The sequence below is a fragment of the Urocitellus parryii genome, chromosome 5 (genome assembly GCF_045843805.1).
Source record: "Urocitellus parryii isolate mUroPar1 chromosome 5, mUroPar1.hap1, whole genome shotgun sequence".
Classification (NCBI taxonomy): domain Eukaryota; kingdom Metazoa; phylum Chordata; class Mammalia; order Rodentia; family Sciuridae; genus Urocitellus; species Urocitellus parryii.
In genome coordinates this window covers 189,164,545-189,181,954 of record NC_135535.1, presented here as the reverse complement: position 1 = coordinate 189,181,954, position 17,410 = coordinate 189,164,545, and the positions used below count along the sequence as shown (strand labels likewise).

The window sequence follows — 17,410 nt, the reverse complement described above, 5'->3', positions numbered from 1 at the left end:
TGGACAGGATATGGGGTACCATTAGAATCCTGTCATCCTACACTGTGACTTCTTCAACTCCCAAGTGCCAGCGGATCTCATGTCCAAAGATCTCTGAGCCCTGACTCAAGGTCTTGGCACCCACACACCTTATTTTCTAAAGAAGCCTGGTCAGGCTAAGAAAGAGACTCTCACAGAAGTTTCATTTAACATGAGAAATAGATGCCACTCTGGCCTGAATCCATAGCAATGTACAGACATAGCTCTCCAACCCTTCTTCCTCAGTTACTAATGTTACAGTGTTACATATGGCATTTATTCAATACCATGAAATAAAATTGGGGTGTTCTGATACGCTATTCTCACCCTTGCAGAAAAGAAAAGTAGCGCTAGCTTTTATAATTGTCATGAATTTGCTTTACCAGGGATCTTTCTGCCTTTATCAAGATCTTAGTCCCTATCTAATGTTCTTCAATGCAACATGGACCACTCCCCTCACACAGGGCACATCTAGTGGGGGCCAACTCACTGGGCTCTTATTATGCTCTGTGGTTCCTAGATGGCTGACTCCATTGCTCTGCCCAAGGACAGGTAGTCCATCATGGGGTAAGGGTCCAGGGGAGGAAAGCTGCTCAGTTCAGAGCAGTAAAGAAGCAGAAACTTGAGTGTAGACATGATGAGATTTTTCAAAGCCACAAAGTGATTACAGATTTTCAGACTCAAAATGAAAAGACCACTGAAGTATCCTACAGATTTTAAATTCTAAAAAAGAAAATATCAGTCTCCAAAACCCACTGAAACAAAAGCCCTTTCAGAGTTCTTTCTTATTCATATTATGAAAGTGAGAAAGGCCCTGGAGGCCCATAATGAGATAACCACTGGGTGGTTGTCTGGCTCTGACCTCACAAAGAGCCATTGTGACATTGTGAGGTTTGGGTTTTTTGGTTTTTTTTTTTTTTTTTGGATCAGGGATTGAATTCAGCTGCACTCAACCCCTGAGCCACATCCCCAGCCCTTCATTGTATTTAGGGACAGAATCTCACTGTACTGAGGCTGGCTTTGAACTCATGATCCTCCTGTCTCAGCCTCCCGAATCGCTGGGATGACAGGCTTGTGAGGGAATTTCAAACTGCAGGTATATAAGAGCATGGCCACATCTAGTGTTTTGTCAATAAGTACAGGAAGCTCTTGGTTGTAACCTATCAGATTCCCAGATTGTTAGCACGTTTGTTGGTGGCTAGTGACTGGTGGTTGTGGTCTTTGAATATTGTAGGTTTTTTTTATTTGTATTCATTTATTTTTTGCTTTTGTTTTTTGGCTTTAGTTTAGTAGAAACTTAGGACAATGTGCTTTCTTAGTGCCATAGTAAGCTCCTAGCATTGCAATAGTGAAATAGCTACAAGAATGTTTCTGTCCCTGTAAGTTTCCAAGACACAAAAAACAATGCCTCTATCGTCATTAACTTCCTGATTATGAGGACCTACATAATAAACTTCCTGTTCCATCTCTGGGTCATCCTTTTCTCCATCAGAATGCAGTGTTCCACCTGATGCCAGCTTTCTCTCAATATCTATGTGTTTGTCTTTTTTTTTTTTAATTCAACCATTGCCCCTCACTAGTTTCTCAGGTTTAGCAGTGCAGGTCTTTGTATTCATGTACATGGAAACTTTTCCACTGATACAATGTTACTAATGTAATATAAATCTATTTTCAAATACCTTAGTACTATGGAGGACATTTCAAGCAGTTTCCATGCACTGCAGGGAGCAGTGTAGCATTTCCTGTTATTTGATGGTGGTTTTATGTAGTAGATGAAAGACACTCTGCCCTTTCTACCTGTGAATAAACATAGTTTTACAAGCTTGATGAAATTACAGGACACACATTTTCCCACATCTTAATTTAAGAGGATTTAATAATACATAGTAATTAAGAGTTTGGTCCAGTACAGTGGAAGGCTAAGGAGAAAATCTACTTTCAAAAATGGAAGGTCAGGACAATTCACAAGCCCTCAGAAATGTAATGGAGAGTTAGAATCTATAAATTGGGGAGTTTTGCTGTCTTTAGAGTATTCTAAGAACAAAAAGCTTTTAGATTTCTAGGTTAGGTTGTGAGAATAGAGAGGCAGTTCCCATATTATTAGTGCTAAGTTTCAATCAACTGCCTTCTGAGCCCAACTTTCTTAACAAATGACCCTGTTACATAGTACACTGTAGAACTGGGCAGTTTTTAAAGGCTGAACATATCCTCTGAAGAACTCCTCTGAAGAGTCAGATGCAACCATAAATCTCTCTACTGAAGGAACGAACATGTTGAACTCCTACTATGTACTGTGAGTGCTCTGTATGAATAACTGAGTTTTACAGAGTTGAAGTAGTTTGTCAAGGTCACACATCAACCCAGGTTCTTAACAATCATCTGTTCAGGTAGATACTTGATAAAATATACCTTAAGCAAAGCACAGTTTTATTACTCTCAGGAGATAGAGAATTTGAGTGTCAGAAGTTGAGAGGTTCTAGCTATAGCATATACATTCACTCTTGCATTCATTAATATGCTGTCAGATATTATGGAGAGATGCCTATGTACCAAGCACTGTGCTAATGTTAATTATGAGCTCAAATCTGCTAGATTTTGTCTTTCTAACATGTCATTGGGAAGAAGAGGCTCTGGGTTTCTCTGGAGGGGTCTTCCTGTCTCTAGAGATCAGGATGGGGCTCTTGGTTCAGTGTGGTTTGTGTCATAAATGGAGATCAGGGTGGGGTCTTGGTTCAGCTTGGTTTGTGCCCTTTTAAGGAGATCAGGGTGGGGCCCTGGATCACCTTGACTTGTGCCCTTATAAGGAGATCATGAAGGGGCCCCGGTTTAGAATGGCACATGTCCTTATAAGGAGATCAGGACAAGGCCTTTGGTTTGCTGTGGCTTTTGTCCTTATAAGGACAAAAGGATGGACCTTTGGGTCAGCATGTCTTGTGTCCTTATAAGAAGAACATCACAAGCTTTTATTTAATATGCCTTGCTTCTTTATTTGATTATCTTTCCTCCTATTTAGTTCATGATAGTGGTGAAGCATTTCAATTCCCTAACCTCTCATGTTGGGTATGCTCTACAAGGACTTCCTTGTGTTTCCCATGGGGGTTCCATTTAACATGAGAAAGAGATGCCACTCTGGTGTGAATCTTTAGCAACATGACTTCAGTAGTATACAGATGAGGCTTCTGTACCTCTTCTACACCTCTCCCTCATTCATTCATGTTACAGTGTTATATATGCTATTTATTTGATACTATAGAAGAAAACTGGGGTGCTTTTATATTATTCTCTTATGTCTTGTAGAAAACAAAAATAGCACTAGCTTTTTTTTTAAATAATTGTCACAAATTTATTTTACCAGGTTTCTTTCTGTCTCCATCAAGATGTGAGTTCCTATCTAATATTAGTCCTTCAGTGCAACATGAAGGACTCCCCTCACACAGGACACATCTAGTGGGGACCAATTCCATGGGTTCTGGTTTATCATGTGCTCTGGTTTGAATGTAGGAATCCCTCCAAAATTCCTGTATTCAGTTCAGCCTCAATGTAACAGGATTGAGAGCTGGTTAGGCCAGAAAGCCCCAACCCCAGGGATGGGATGTGCACATTACAAGAGCTTCTCCAGTATGTGCAAGAACCTGGTTCACTTCCCAGAACTGCACAAGTGTGGGCACACACACACACACACACACACACACACACAATTTCATTCATCAAGCTGTGCAGTGATGTATGGCTGTGTTTTAATTATCTCTCTTGTCTCTTTGACCAAAATATCCAACAAGAACAACTTGGAGGAGAAGATTCTGTGGGGCTAACAGTTCCAGAGGTCTTAGTTTCTAGATGGCTGACTCCATTGCTCTGCCCAAGGACAGGTAGTCCTTCATGGAGTAAGGGCCCAGTGGAGGAAAGATGCTCAGTCCAGAGCAATAAAAAGCAGAAATCTTGAGCATAGATAGAATGAGGCCATGCAAAGCCACAAAGTGAATACAGATTTTCAGACTCAAAATGAAAAGACCACTGAATATCGTACAAATTTTAAATTCTAAACCAGTAAATATCAGTCTCCAAAACCCACTGAAGCAAAAGACCTTCCAGGGTCCTTTCTTGTTCTATTATGAAAGTTGGAAAGTTATTATGAAAGTTGGAAAGGTCCTGGAGGCCCAAAAGTGAGATGACCCCTGGGGGTTATGCCTGGGTGTGCCCGACTCATTTCTGGCTCTGACCTCACAGGAGCCACTGTGAGGCGATCTCAAACTGCGGGTATATAAGAGAGTGGCCGTGGCTGGGTTTTTTGTCCATAAGTACAGGAAGCTCTTGGTGGTGACCTGTCGGACTCCCAGATAGTTAGAGCGTTTGGTGGCGGTTGGTGGTTGGTGATTGGTGGCTGGTTGTGGTCTTTGGATATTGGGTTTTTTGATTTGGGTTTCTTTTTCTCCCTTTTATTTTCTTTGCTTTCATTTTCTGGTTTTTTGTTTTAGTTTTTTGTTTTGGTTTATTATATTTTTTTTAGTTTATCTAGCATCCTTGTTCCTGTTTAGGATGACAGATCAGTGTAGTCAGAGCAGAGTAGAGCTGCAGGAGCAGAGCTCTTGCTCTGAGCCTGCCTTCACGGACCATTATATGGTCCTGCAGGACATTGGGGAAGGGGGCTTCGCCCAGTTGAAACTTGCCCGCCATCTTCTTACTGGGACACAGGTTGCAGTGAAGGTCTTGGCCAAAGGAGCCACGAAATTCACCTTGCAATCTGAACCAGAGATGATGGCAGAATTGGACCACCCAAATGTGATCCACCTCTTTCAGGTCATGGAGACCCAGAAATACCTCTACCTCATCATGGAGCACGCAGGTGGGGGAGAGCTTTGGGATTTCATCCCAACAACTGGCATGGAGGAGGAGGAGGCCCGCAGAATGTTTAGGCAGATCGGGCAGGCTGTGCAGTACTGCCACCAGAAGGGCATCGTGCACCTGGACCTGAAGCCGGAGAACGTGATGGTGGATGACGAACGCAATGTGAAGCTCATTGACTTTGGCCTGAGCACCAGAGTCACAGCTGGAAAGAAGCTGAACAAATTCTTTGGCACTCTCCTCTATGTTCCCCCAGAAATTATCTGTCATCAAGAATATGAGGGCCCCCCGGCAGACATCTGGAGCTTGGGTGTGGTCCTCTATTCAATGCTCACAGGGATATGGCCGTTTGAGGCAAGCACCGATAGCAAGCTGAAGAAACTCATCAGGTTGGGCAGGTACATCATTCCTTCACATGTCTCCAAGGAAGCCAAGAGCCTCATCCGAGAGATACTCAAAGTGGACCCCAAGCAGAGGCCCACCATAGACCAGGTAATGGGGCACCCGTGGCTGACCCAGGGGGAGGAAGCTTCACCCAGTTCTCCTTGTGAGGTACTCCCCAAACTCCCGGACCTCACAATCTTGAAAACTATGATCAACATGGGTTATGACCACTATAACACCTGGGTGTCCGTGGTGAGAAGGAAATTCAATGATGCAATGGCCACTTACCGCATCCTCCAGCACCAGAGCACCCAAGGGGAGGCCTCCACAGCCCAGGTGAAGCCCAAGCATTACCCAGGCCCTAAGGATCCTCCCTGGGTCTGCCACAAGAAGTTTCCCAGTGAGCCTGCCCTTCCCTTGCCCTGTGAGCAGCAGCAGCAGCCTGCTAGAAGTGCCAGCATGCCCACCATCACACGCCGCTTCCTCAAGGACACACTGCCTCCCAGCCTAGCCTCCCAGCCTGACCCAGTGCCCAGCCCCTCACCCTCCCAAGAGACCTCCACAAGGCAACCCCCAGACAGAATCCCGGGTTGGAAGAGGGTGAGGAGGAGGATTGCCAAATGCCTCAGGCAGCTATGCTGCATACCCTGCTTCCGAGGGCCACTCTCCAGAAAGAGAGTGGTTCCCGTGGAAACACCCAACCCAGACAGACAGAACTGATGGACAGCAGGAAGATGCTAAGCTGTGCGGCTGCTGACATCATAGTGTGTAAGTGAGGTGTGCCGACGGGCTCAGGCTTCTCCACCCAGATCCAGGCAGGAGCGCATCTGCATCCACCAGAAGACTCCTCTGCCCCCACCTGCGAAGACACATCCTAAGAGACTTTTCTCTGTGGAACACATCATAGAGACTTTTCCTGGGACACTTCCTTCCCCCTGTCCTGCTCTTTGTCCTTTCTTCCATGCTTTGGGAGAAATTTATTTTCATTTTCTTTTTTTTTTTAACATTGTATAATAAATTGTTTTAACATTGTATAATAAATTGTTTTAACATTGTATAATAAATTGTTTCAAAGATTTAAAAAATTGCACGTTTTGTTTTTTTTTAGAGAAAGACCTAAGGACTAGAGCCAGAGCCCAGTAGCTATCCTCTCCCTCTACTACTCACTATATAGTCGCTCAACTTGAGCCAGGGTAGATGGGGAGTCACTTGCCTTAAGCCAATGTAAATTTGGACTTGCTTCCCTTGATGGAGTATAGATGGAGATGCTCCCCTTGAGACAGTGTAGACTTGATTTCACTTTGAGCTGGTCACTTTGACCATATCTTTTCCTCTTTTTCATGCTCTGTATGAATAACTGAGTTTTACATAGGTGAAGTAGTTTGTCAAGGTCACACATCAACCCAGGTTCTTGACAATCATCTGCTCAGGTAGATACTTGATACTTCCTAGGAGGCTTCTCCTAGGAAGTTATAATCCAGGGCAGGATGGTGTGATTTAGTTGCGCATAGATAAGGTATAAACACGTCAAAGAATGTCTATTGGGGATGTATGAGAATGTTTCATTTCAAGGGCCACACAACATTTATACACATCTATCCAAACATACATAAAGGAAAAGATTTGAACAGGAGAAGAGTACAAAGGACAAATAAATTTCAAGAAAACCACTTCTTGTGCTTCTTTAAGTAGCAGTTTTGAGTATATTTGGGTTATGGATAATATGAACTCAGGAAGCATTCTTAAGTAGTGGGAAATTGAGATAAAGAAGAGAATCCAGTGAGGGTGCATTTGTGAGTAGTTTTCTGCTGATGGCAACTAGAATTCAATCTGCTAGGCATTTAGTGGGGACAGTGGGCATCATGCATAAGAGTCATGGCCCTTTTACTCCAGAGGGAGGAAGCTGGAGTATATATTCCCTAAATGTCATCTACTATGCCTGCAGGATCCCCTTCCCCATATTCATTTCTCTTTGCCTTCAAATTATTCCATATATAATATTGGAAAAAGTAAGAAACTGAATTCTAGGCATTAGCCGAAGAGCATGGCCAAGCTTGTACAGGAAAAATAAAAGCTAAGTGGGATTGGAAGAGCATTGACAGTGTCTTCTAGGACCCCTACCTCCTACCTTCCAGCCCACACTGAGAAAACCACTGTCATCATTCTGGTGAACTTTCTCCTTCCCATTTGTACATCAATACTGTGGCTTGAATGTGTCCTCCAAAAGTTCAGGTATTTAAAATTTAATACTCAAATTCATGAATTGATGGTACATTGGAGGTTGGGCTTTTGGGAGGTAATTATTGTTAGTTAAGGTCATGAGAGTAGAAGACCCAATAAGGACAATACTGGCATAATACAAAGAGGAAGAGAGCAGAGCTCACACAGGCTCACTTATCATGCCATGCCTTCTGTCATGTGACACAGTGAAAAGGCCCTTAAAACATGCTGGCACCACGTTCTTGGATATCCCAGCCTCAGATTAGGACTGCAATAAATAGTCTGTGGCATTCTGTTAGAACAGCACAAAATGGCCTAAGACAATCAATAAATGAATTTGACCATTGTTTTCCATAATATGATGTTTATTAATCACTCAAAAATATTTCTAGACACTTGTTTGAATAAAAGAATATGATTTTAAGCAACTGCATGATGTTTCATCTCTATGGTTATAATTAATTTGTTTAATCTTCTTAGTGATGCACAAATTGTTTCCAGTTTTTATTATAATAGACATTAATGCCATTAACATATATTTGCACATTTTTTTGCATTTTTTAAGAATCAATGGGTTAATGTGTATGTGCATTTAAATAAAAATGTTAAAGCAATTTATGTAGTTACTACAAGTAAACAAATATGCCAATTTCAAATAATCTTCAGCAATAGTGAGCCTAAGCAGTCTTGTTAATATTCAGTATCTTATAACTTATTTGTAAAACTAAAAAATTCACTTATTATATTTAAAATCTCCTTTCACATGTTTTGTTTTCCCCATTGAAATGCTTTGGAAAACACCATTCTGCCCTTGATTTCTTTCAGTTCTACTTTTTAAGATTCCACATTTGAGTGAGATCATGTGATAATTTGTCTTTCTGTGCCTAACTTATTTCATTTAATATAATGCCTTCCAATTGCACCTACCTTATCCCAAATGGCAGGATTTCCTTATTTTTTTTTTGAGAGAGAGAGAGAGAGAATTTTTTTAATATTTATTATGTTTTTTAGTTTTCGGTGGACACAACATCTTCATTTTATATTTGTATATGGTGCTGAGGATCGAACCCAGCGCCCCATGCATGCCAGGAGGGCGCGCTATCACTTGAGCCACATCCCCAGCCCCTTTCCTTATTTTTAAGGAAATTGATTGTGTATTTAATTTTTTCCCCATGCATCCACTGATGGAAACTTAAGGTGATTCCATGAAGTGTGCTGCATGCTCAAAATAGTTATATTAGAATACAGAATAGTTACATGCTAGCAGTATAGTTTTCTCTCGTTGTTAAAGAAAGAGAAATGTTTGACAAAGAGAGAGAAAAATCATACTGCATGGTGTTAGTCTTGGAAAAGATCAAAATTCAAGATGTGGATTTTACTTAGTCTAAATTCCTTTCACACCATAGAAAAAGTAAAAATAATTATAAAATGTAGTAAGTTGAACCAATATACATTAAGAACCATCTGTTTTGGAAAAGATTTAAATGTTTATCTTTCTTGAATTTTGCCTAATAAACATAGGAGTAATATGATCATTGTTATTAGTATAAATAAATTTGAGCTCAATGTAACTCTAGTATAAAAATTGTTCATCTTATTTGGTATTTAGATATGAGAAATCTGTATTGTATCTTTTTATGCAAAATACAATTTTTAACGTGTAATTTTTCTTTCTTTTTTCCTTTTGTAATTAGTATTCTTGTAATTTTGTAGTTAGTAATACTTCTAACTCAGGCAGACCGTTGGGTTATTTGAAATTATTACTCTTGAGTGTTTTGGCATATTGTACTTCCTACAGAATGTAAGAGTCAACTATAAATCTTTTGGGAGTACCCTCTCTTGCCAAGTGTTACCACTTTGGTTTATGCTTATTTCATGGAGAGAAAAAAAAAATAAAGGCGAATTGATGTTAATGTTGCCATACGAACAATGAAAAACACAAAGTAATACCCAGGAAGTCTCAGGAAAACAGCTTTTAAGTTGTTGAATTTTAACAGATGGAAGCTGACTTGAAACAATTGATGGGGGATCACCTGCTACTCAGACAAATGAAGTGGGTTGGCTTCCTGGGAGGGAAACACTGAAAAGTATCAAAAAATAATCACAAAGTAAGAAATCTCCTGACAGTCATTTGTAAAGGAAGTATTGAGAAGAAACATTTTACTAAAAATAAGTAGCATTGAAACTGAAATAGGATTTAAATATTTTAAGACAATTATTACAAAGTTAAGTGATTTTAAAATGATATATAAAATTGTATCCACAAGTTAAATTCTATTTAATGTGTAACTTTTCATGATGCAGTATTAGTGGCAGAAAAGTCCTGGACTTATGGCTCATTTCTTTTGTTCAAATCAATCATTAAAGAAAATTGGAAATATCTTACATTTAATCTGTATAAGAAAAGTTGATTTTGCATGTCATTTAATTTAATAAATTATGCAAACTACAGAATTTTATACAACTTTTCCAGGAATATCCTTGGATGTTAAATGAAAGGAGGAAATAACTTTAGGCATTAGGATCATAGGTTTAATAATACACACTTTCTGTTTATGTAACATATATAGATATAATAAAATATATATTGGCAAGATAGGTCAATGAAAAACTATGCAAAGGAATCTAAAGTTTCTATGTGAGCTGCAAGTAAATCATATTTAGAAGGAAGGTTTGGGTTGAGGGTGTGGCTCACTGTTAGAGCACTTACCTAGCATACATGAGGCCCTGGGATTGATTCCCTCACTGTAAAAATAATTTAAAGTGAAGTTTTCCTTCACTGGCTTTCCTGTCTCTTAAGAAAGACAAGTGATTCTAGGAGGATGAAAGTTTCTGAAAAGCTTTGGCCAGGCTCTTGTGGCTGTTCTAAACTCAACTTTCACACATCACAAATAGAATCAATTTCTCTGAAATCCTTTCATCGCTAGGAAAGAAGTTTCTATCTGTTCTGAGACCATGCCTTAAGGGGAAAAATATTTATATGCATATGTATTTGTATGTGTGTATATTTCCCAGGTCTAAAATTAGCAATGAATAACAAATACATTTTACAGGAAAAGGTAAATTTAGTTTAAGATAAATAATAATTAGAGTATCTGAGATGTTTGCATTAGACATATCTTTATTCTTCCCAGCAATAGGATAATTTGCACTTAATACAAGGAGTAGTGCCACATATACAGTCATCTTCCAAGGGCATCCATGTATTATAGATTGTCCCTAGAGCATTAGAGCATTATGGCACTTTACCAAATATGCCAAAGAAGTGACGTCATTTACAAATTTAACTGATTTGGCTCATAGCTACCTATGGTGTGTGTGTGTGTGTGTGTGTGTGTGTGTGTGTGTGTGTGTGTGTAAGTGGTGCTAATGATTGAACCCAGGGCCTCATACATATTAAGCACACACCCTACCACAGGAAAGTGGTGGTGGTGGGGGGGAGAAGTTAGAGAAACAAATCCAACAATTAGGAATAAGGAAATTCCACTCTTTAGGTCTATATAAATTTCTTTTAATAAAAAGGATAATTATAATGGTCAACGTTCCTCTTACTGATTCAGGTAAAGGGACTTATAATGAAGAAAGAATCATTACCTTTGCTGTATTCTTCTCTCATTTGCCAGATGTTTTACTTGTATGTTCTCCTTTAGTGCTCATAACATTAGGCCGAATTCCTATGAAACTATCCCAGTGTTAGTGTGAAAACTGATATCTAGGAAAATTAAGTAAGCTGCTCAAGTTAAGTTGGCCTAGCTCAAAAGTGGTGGGACTAGAACTGAAGCCAGATTTCTCTGCCTCCAGATCCAAATTCTTAATGGTGATACCATGTTCCCTCTTTGGAAATCCAGGAGGAGACAAAAGAGTATTCAGGTTTTATTTCTTGATAATATGGTTTATTTGTTCAACCACAAGTGTTTCTTCCATAAGATTTTAACCGGCTCCTGCTTTATATGGAGAAATAATTCTACCAGAACATAAGCTCCATGAGGCTGGCAGGGAACCAAATTGGATTCTTAGCATGAAATTGTCTGACACATATTTGGTCCTCAATAAATATTTGTTAAAGGAATGAATTGAGGATCCAGGTGAGAGAGGATAACGTTTTCAGATCATGGAATAGTGAGTGGCACAGGAATTGATGATGGTTTACTGAGGTCTCTCTGATAGATATAGGAAGTTGGTCTTGGAGTAATGGAAGGTGATGGAGAAGAAACTGCAGATTCTGCCTCTTTAAGTGCTTGAAGACTCTGTACTGAACATGGAGAAAAAGAATGTGTTTTCAGAGTTTGAGCTCATTTGCCCTTGTCTTTGACTTTCATTTATGGTTTGTGGAAAGCAGCCCCCTCTCAGTCTCCAGGCTGCCCTCTGCCAGGAGGTGAAATAATTCTTCCAGATTTCTCAGAACTGCTCCCAGGGATGTATGGATATATTTACAGCGTGGGGAGCGTTACTTTCCATGAGCATTTCACAGAACACACAACTTCATGTTCAGCAATGAATTTCTAATTGGAGAATTTTAGATGTCGGGAAACTTGATTGAACTATACTCAGGATGGGAAAAGCAAAGGCTGAAGATTATGGGGGAGATGACTTCCATGTGCCTCAATGGATCCCTCCTGTTAAATCAACCCTTTCAGGATGTCTAAATATGGCACCTCTCCAGCCACTTATTCTCAGCTTTTCTTCCACTAGAACTCTATCAATTATTTGTTCATTCATTCATCAAGTCATCATTGTCAGGGCCACGCACTGAGGATATAAGAATAAGCAAAACAGACACAATCCTTGTCCCCAGGAAACTTCTAGTCAGCTCAGGAGACAAGTCAATAAAAACCAATACAGATAAAATGCTATTGGAGCAACAGTAGGTATGCAGTGGATTTGAGAGTACATCCTAGACAAACCCCGTCTAAGAGAACCAGAACAACTTTCCTGTCATTTGTGATTTCTAAATATGATCTGAAGGATAAGCAGATCCTCATCAGACCAAAATGCACAGAGAGGACCCTTCCCTCTTCAAACAAAAGTCAGACTGACTGAGGTGTTAGGAATAAGGTGGCAAATGATGAAAGGTGAGTCTAGAAAAGCACGTTAGGACTTCACTGTTATGTTAAAGAATCTGAAACTTAACTCTGTGAAGTCCACCCTGGGTTTATAGCAGAAGATTGACAGGATCAGTTGGGTGTCCTGAAGGGATACCTCTGTGTTCAGTGCCGCAGGTAGGAATGGATAAGGCAAGGTAGATTCAAAAGACCCATTGAGGAGGCTTCTGGATGCCTGCTGAGAAGATGGTGGTCTAAGAGAAACAGCCCAGAATTCCAAAAAGGCACATCAAGTGCAAAAACCTCATGATAGATTAAAATTGCTTTGATCAGTTAACCAGTCCTTCTAAGCTCATCCCACACGTTATATCACAAAAGCGCTTATTGCCAAATGAATTTGACCCTATTTGCCTACTTTTAACTAGGTTTCTTAGATTTTGTTCCTCCATATAAGATGCTCCCTTTCCATAGGGAAAAGAATTTATTTTAATAGCCAGTTCTTTAAAAAATAATCTGGGAAATATAATACCCAGTTGTTATAGTAATGGAATTTCTTCTCTGAATTTAGAAACTTGAGCCAGAGCAGAGAATTCCTTTCTAGGCCTCAGAACTCTCCTTCCCTAGGGTGAGAATGGAAGAGAAAATTATAAAAATCACTGTATTATCATAATAATAAAAAAAAGGCTGTGGAAATATAATGCCATGTGTCCACATCTCTCATGTAGAGCATGAAGCAAGCGGAATTCTTAGCATTTCATGAGTGAAAGACATAATTTACCCTTCTGGGCCCTGGTTATTATTATTTTTTTTTCTTCCTTTCAGGAGGAGGTCATTTGCTAAATAGAACCCAGCTGCTTTAAAAGGGATAGAGACTTTAAAAAAGGGAGCAATTCATTCTTTTCTTAATCCCTTATTATTGCTGCTTTTTAACTTCCTCTAGTGATTAACACTACTCCTTGGCTTAGTGTTCAATTCATGGGGCTGTATGTGGCCTTTAATATTTAGGAGGCCCTGTGTGCTTTGTGGCAAGAGGAGGGACATGTCATCGTATGTTTATGTGAGTAAATGTATGAATGAAAGAGGAAGGCACTTCTTGAAGGTGGTTGAACAACACAACCAGAGAAGTACCCTTCTGATTTAACTACCAGCTGTTTCTCTGAATTTCTTCCCTCATGAGCTTTCAAAATCGATAGAGACTCTGGCTGTGAGCTAACCTGCAAAAGGAGATCTGATCTCCTGTGGATAAAAATGTGCAAAGCTGCTTGCAAGAAATTAAAAAAAAAATCCTTATAAGAAATATTTAATGTAGAGCTGGTCCTAGCAGCTCCAAATGGGTCCCATCAAAGAGGTTTCCAAAACCCAGAGAGCAACTTATTTTAACGATAGCTTTGGTGCCTCCCAAATTGACTAGCTATTTTAAATATTAACCTAGAGAAAGAGAAATGCTGGTAAGGCTGAAACTCTTGATTTAAAAAGTTGTTTTCAAAGGATGAAAATGGTAGAATGGATTACAGTCTTGCCTTGTTATCTTGCAACACCTACTTTGGGGACCAATTTGAATGCTTGAGTCAAATTGATGTTATATCTGCATGTGATGGTGGTTGCTATTTAAATGGCAGTGTTTGCTGACAGGAGCAGTTAGGTAGGGACTCGCTTTAAGGCATATGCGGTGAAACTTGCCACCTGCCGTGCGCTCCTGGGATGCTCTGCAGTTCTCTGATTGATGGACTTGCTCTCCGCTGTGCTTGAAAGATGGTAAAATAGGGTGGAGAGAATGGGGGAGAGGGAGTAGCTTAATCCACTTCCAAATTTTCACTGAAATTGGCCCTTGTGGTATTTTTAGTTCACATCTGGAGGAAAAGAAATGTGGCCACAATTATTAACGCATTCTGAAAGAAAGAAGTCAAGAGCTGCTTAGACAGCACAGGTGTCTGTTATCAAAATCTCAGCAGAGGGGTGTTAATATGGTGTGTGCTATTTTAGACTCCACAGGTGGGCTGCAGCTAAGAGCAGTAGAGAGGAGCATTAAGGAGATACTTAAATGCAAAATGTTAATTTTTCAAGAAAGGGAATCAGTGAATGAAATTAGAGGAATTCTTTGGTAAGTGAATTGAGAGACTTCAAAGAGGATACAGGAAAACCACAAATGAATCACCACTTTACCCAGAAGCAACCTCCAAGGAGATTTTCTGTAGCAGAGAACAATGTCTTCCTGCTTTTTGCTTCAGGACAGCCTGAGGCTGATCCATCCCCTTCCAGACAGACCTTTACTCTGGACTAATTTGTGTATGCTTAATTAAATCACATCACTTTGAGTAAAAAAATATATATATATATTTACTGAAAAACTTACAGCACAATTATTTTTTTTACTTTGATATTATTAGAATATTTTTTAAAACCATGCCTTTCTGAGGCTTCCCATCTAGAATCAAGAAGCCTGAGAATCAGTTTTATAGGCCTCAGATTGGGACATAATACAATACAGGAGTTGACTAACATTAGAACCATACAATTTTCAAGTGGAAGAACTCTCATCTTGCAGAATAGTGTAGAATGTGAATGAAAAGATAGTATGAGACAGATTGTGACTTGCCAAAAGCTATGGTACTAACCAGTGTCAGGTTTGAAGGACACACACACACACACACACACACACTCATATTTTTTTTGGGGGGTGGGCAGTGCAGGAAATTGAACCTAGGATATTTTATGACTAGATTTACATCCCAGCCCCCTTTATTATTTATTTATTTGTTTGTTTGTTTGTTTATTTTGAGCAGGGTCTTGCTAAACTGTTTAAGGTTTCACTAAATTGCTGAGGAGGACTGGACTTGAAGTTGCAATCCTCCTGCCTCAGCCTCTCAAACCGCTTGGGTTGTAGACATGCTATCACCATGTCTAGCTCAGCCAGGTCCCATGTATTTTTCATCATACACAGACATAAAACCTTGACATTTTATACATTAAATTTATATTACATTAAATCTTGAATTTGGAGGGCAACAAGGATTCTAGTTTGCCCATGTAAGAAATTATAATCTAGACATGATAAGATGTTGGAGTTTGTAGTTAAGTATGACCTGTATTTTTTAGTGAGAGTGTGTGTGTGTGTGTGTGTGTGTGTGTGTGTGTGTGTGATCAAGGGGAGTACAAAAGGGTAGGTAGAAGTTTCTTAAATATTGATACATGTCATTGAGTGTAGATGACTTCACCAGGATTGATAAAGCCTTTTCTATGGCAACCAAAATCTCATTTGAAATTATTGTTTCATTTCTGGTTACTGTAGCTCTGGTTTAAGAAGGGATTAATAGCTTTAGGTTAATCTGCTCTTTCTAGAAAGGAAGTATTTCAATCTCCTGGTCAAATACTTGGCGTTGTCACTTCCTAGCCCGCATGTAGGACGGCGAATAAAGGGTTCACAGCAAAACAAGTGCAGTGGAACCAGAGCAATAACCTTGCAGGAAACGGACAGCCAGTGGCTCTACCATGTAATTTGGGTTGGGACTTATTCACAAAGAATCCCAAATCATCGTGGATTTCTTAGATGAATTTCAATACCCATGAGGGTCTCCTTTCTTCCACTGCAGACCAAGTAGGGGAGACTTACAAACTTCAGAGGAGGAAGGGACCTTGAGGTAGAGATGCCACCACCACCCCTCAGAATCTGCCCCTCAGAATTGGATGTCACCTAGGAAGGGTGCAGCCCAGTTAAGAATGAAGCTGCTTTTTAAAGAGTTTTAATTTTTGTCTTACATGTGGATCACTATTGTCTGCTAAAGAAGTATCTTCTCCCTACGGGGATTTTAAAAAATGCTATTCTGTTTCTTCCACTGACCAGGAGAAATAATATAACCATATATGCTGGAAGCAAAATATGTAAAATTATTCCCACAGGATAGGATATGTATTATAGTAACTAATAATAAGGAAATAAAAGGAGAATCTTCCATCAAATAAGCATTATCATGGGGGGGGGGCACAAAGATGTAATTAATGGAGTCAATTTGATAGAAGAGGAAAAGCAATATTAAAGGTTTTCAGTAGCCCACTAAACTAAGTAAAATAATCTAATCGATGTGATATAACTTCAGTGGTAGGGGTAGAAGAATAACACGTGTCATGGTTATCTTTAATAATAGTTTTATTGAGATACGTAACAGATATACTAAAAATTTACTCATTTGAAGCACATAATTTAGTGCTTTCTACTATAGTTACAGAGTTGTGCAAGTCTCAGCATTATTTTATCATGGCTATTTTTTAAACTATTTTATTATATTATTATTATTGCTATTATTATTATTATTATTATTATTATTATTATTGAGCACAGGCTTCATATAAGCACATTGGTCAAGTTGCTTCATCTTTCTGGGCTATTTTTTCTTATATGTATAACAGAAATGCCAAGTCTTTGTTGCCACTATGTAAAGAGTTTGCAGCAATGGGTAGCACTAGGTAGAGTGGATACTTGGTTATGTGAACTAGGTTTCCCTGAGGAACTGCAGTTTGGCTGGAAACTGAATGGTGCAAAAGAGAGAGACTAGTAAACAGCTGGGAGTAGTTTTTCAGGCAGAGAGTAGAGCAACTGCAAAGATATAAGGTCAGACTAAATTTACTGCACTGAAGGTCTCAAAGAAGCCCTGAAATGGAGCAGTGGGGAGAGAGGTTACAAAAGAAAATCTAAGAGGTTACCTAGGGCTGGATCATGTAGGTAGGACCTTATAATAGACTTGGATTCTAACCTAAGTTCAATAGAGAGGTATTAACTGGTTCTAAACAAGAAAGTCTTAAGTTGATGTTTTTAATAGATGACTTCTATGTAAAAAAAAAAATGGGTTTTAATGAGACCAGAAAAGAAGCAGGAAAATAATATGGGAAGCTACTGTATTATTCCAGAC

General features: G+C 39.4%; 1 protein-coding gene across 1 annotated transcript; it reads left to right on the top strand.

The window, feature by feature from the left end:
* Positions 1 to 4,554: 4,554 nt before the first annotated feature.
* Positions 4,555 to 5,964, top strand: LOC144255094 (sperm motility kinase-like). Its single transcript, XM_077799115.1, has one exon. It carries the CDS (start codon positions 4,555 to 4,557, stop codon positions 5,962 to 5,964), a length of 1,410 nt encoding a protein of 469 aa, XP_077655241.1.
* The last annotated feature ends 11,446 nt before the right edge of the window (positions 5,965 to 17,410 follow it).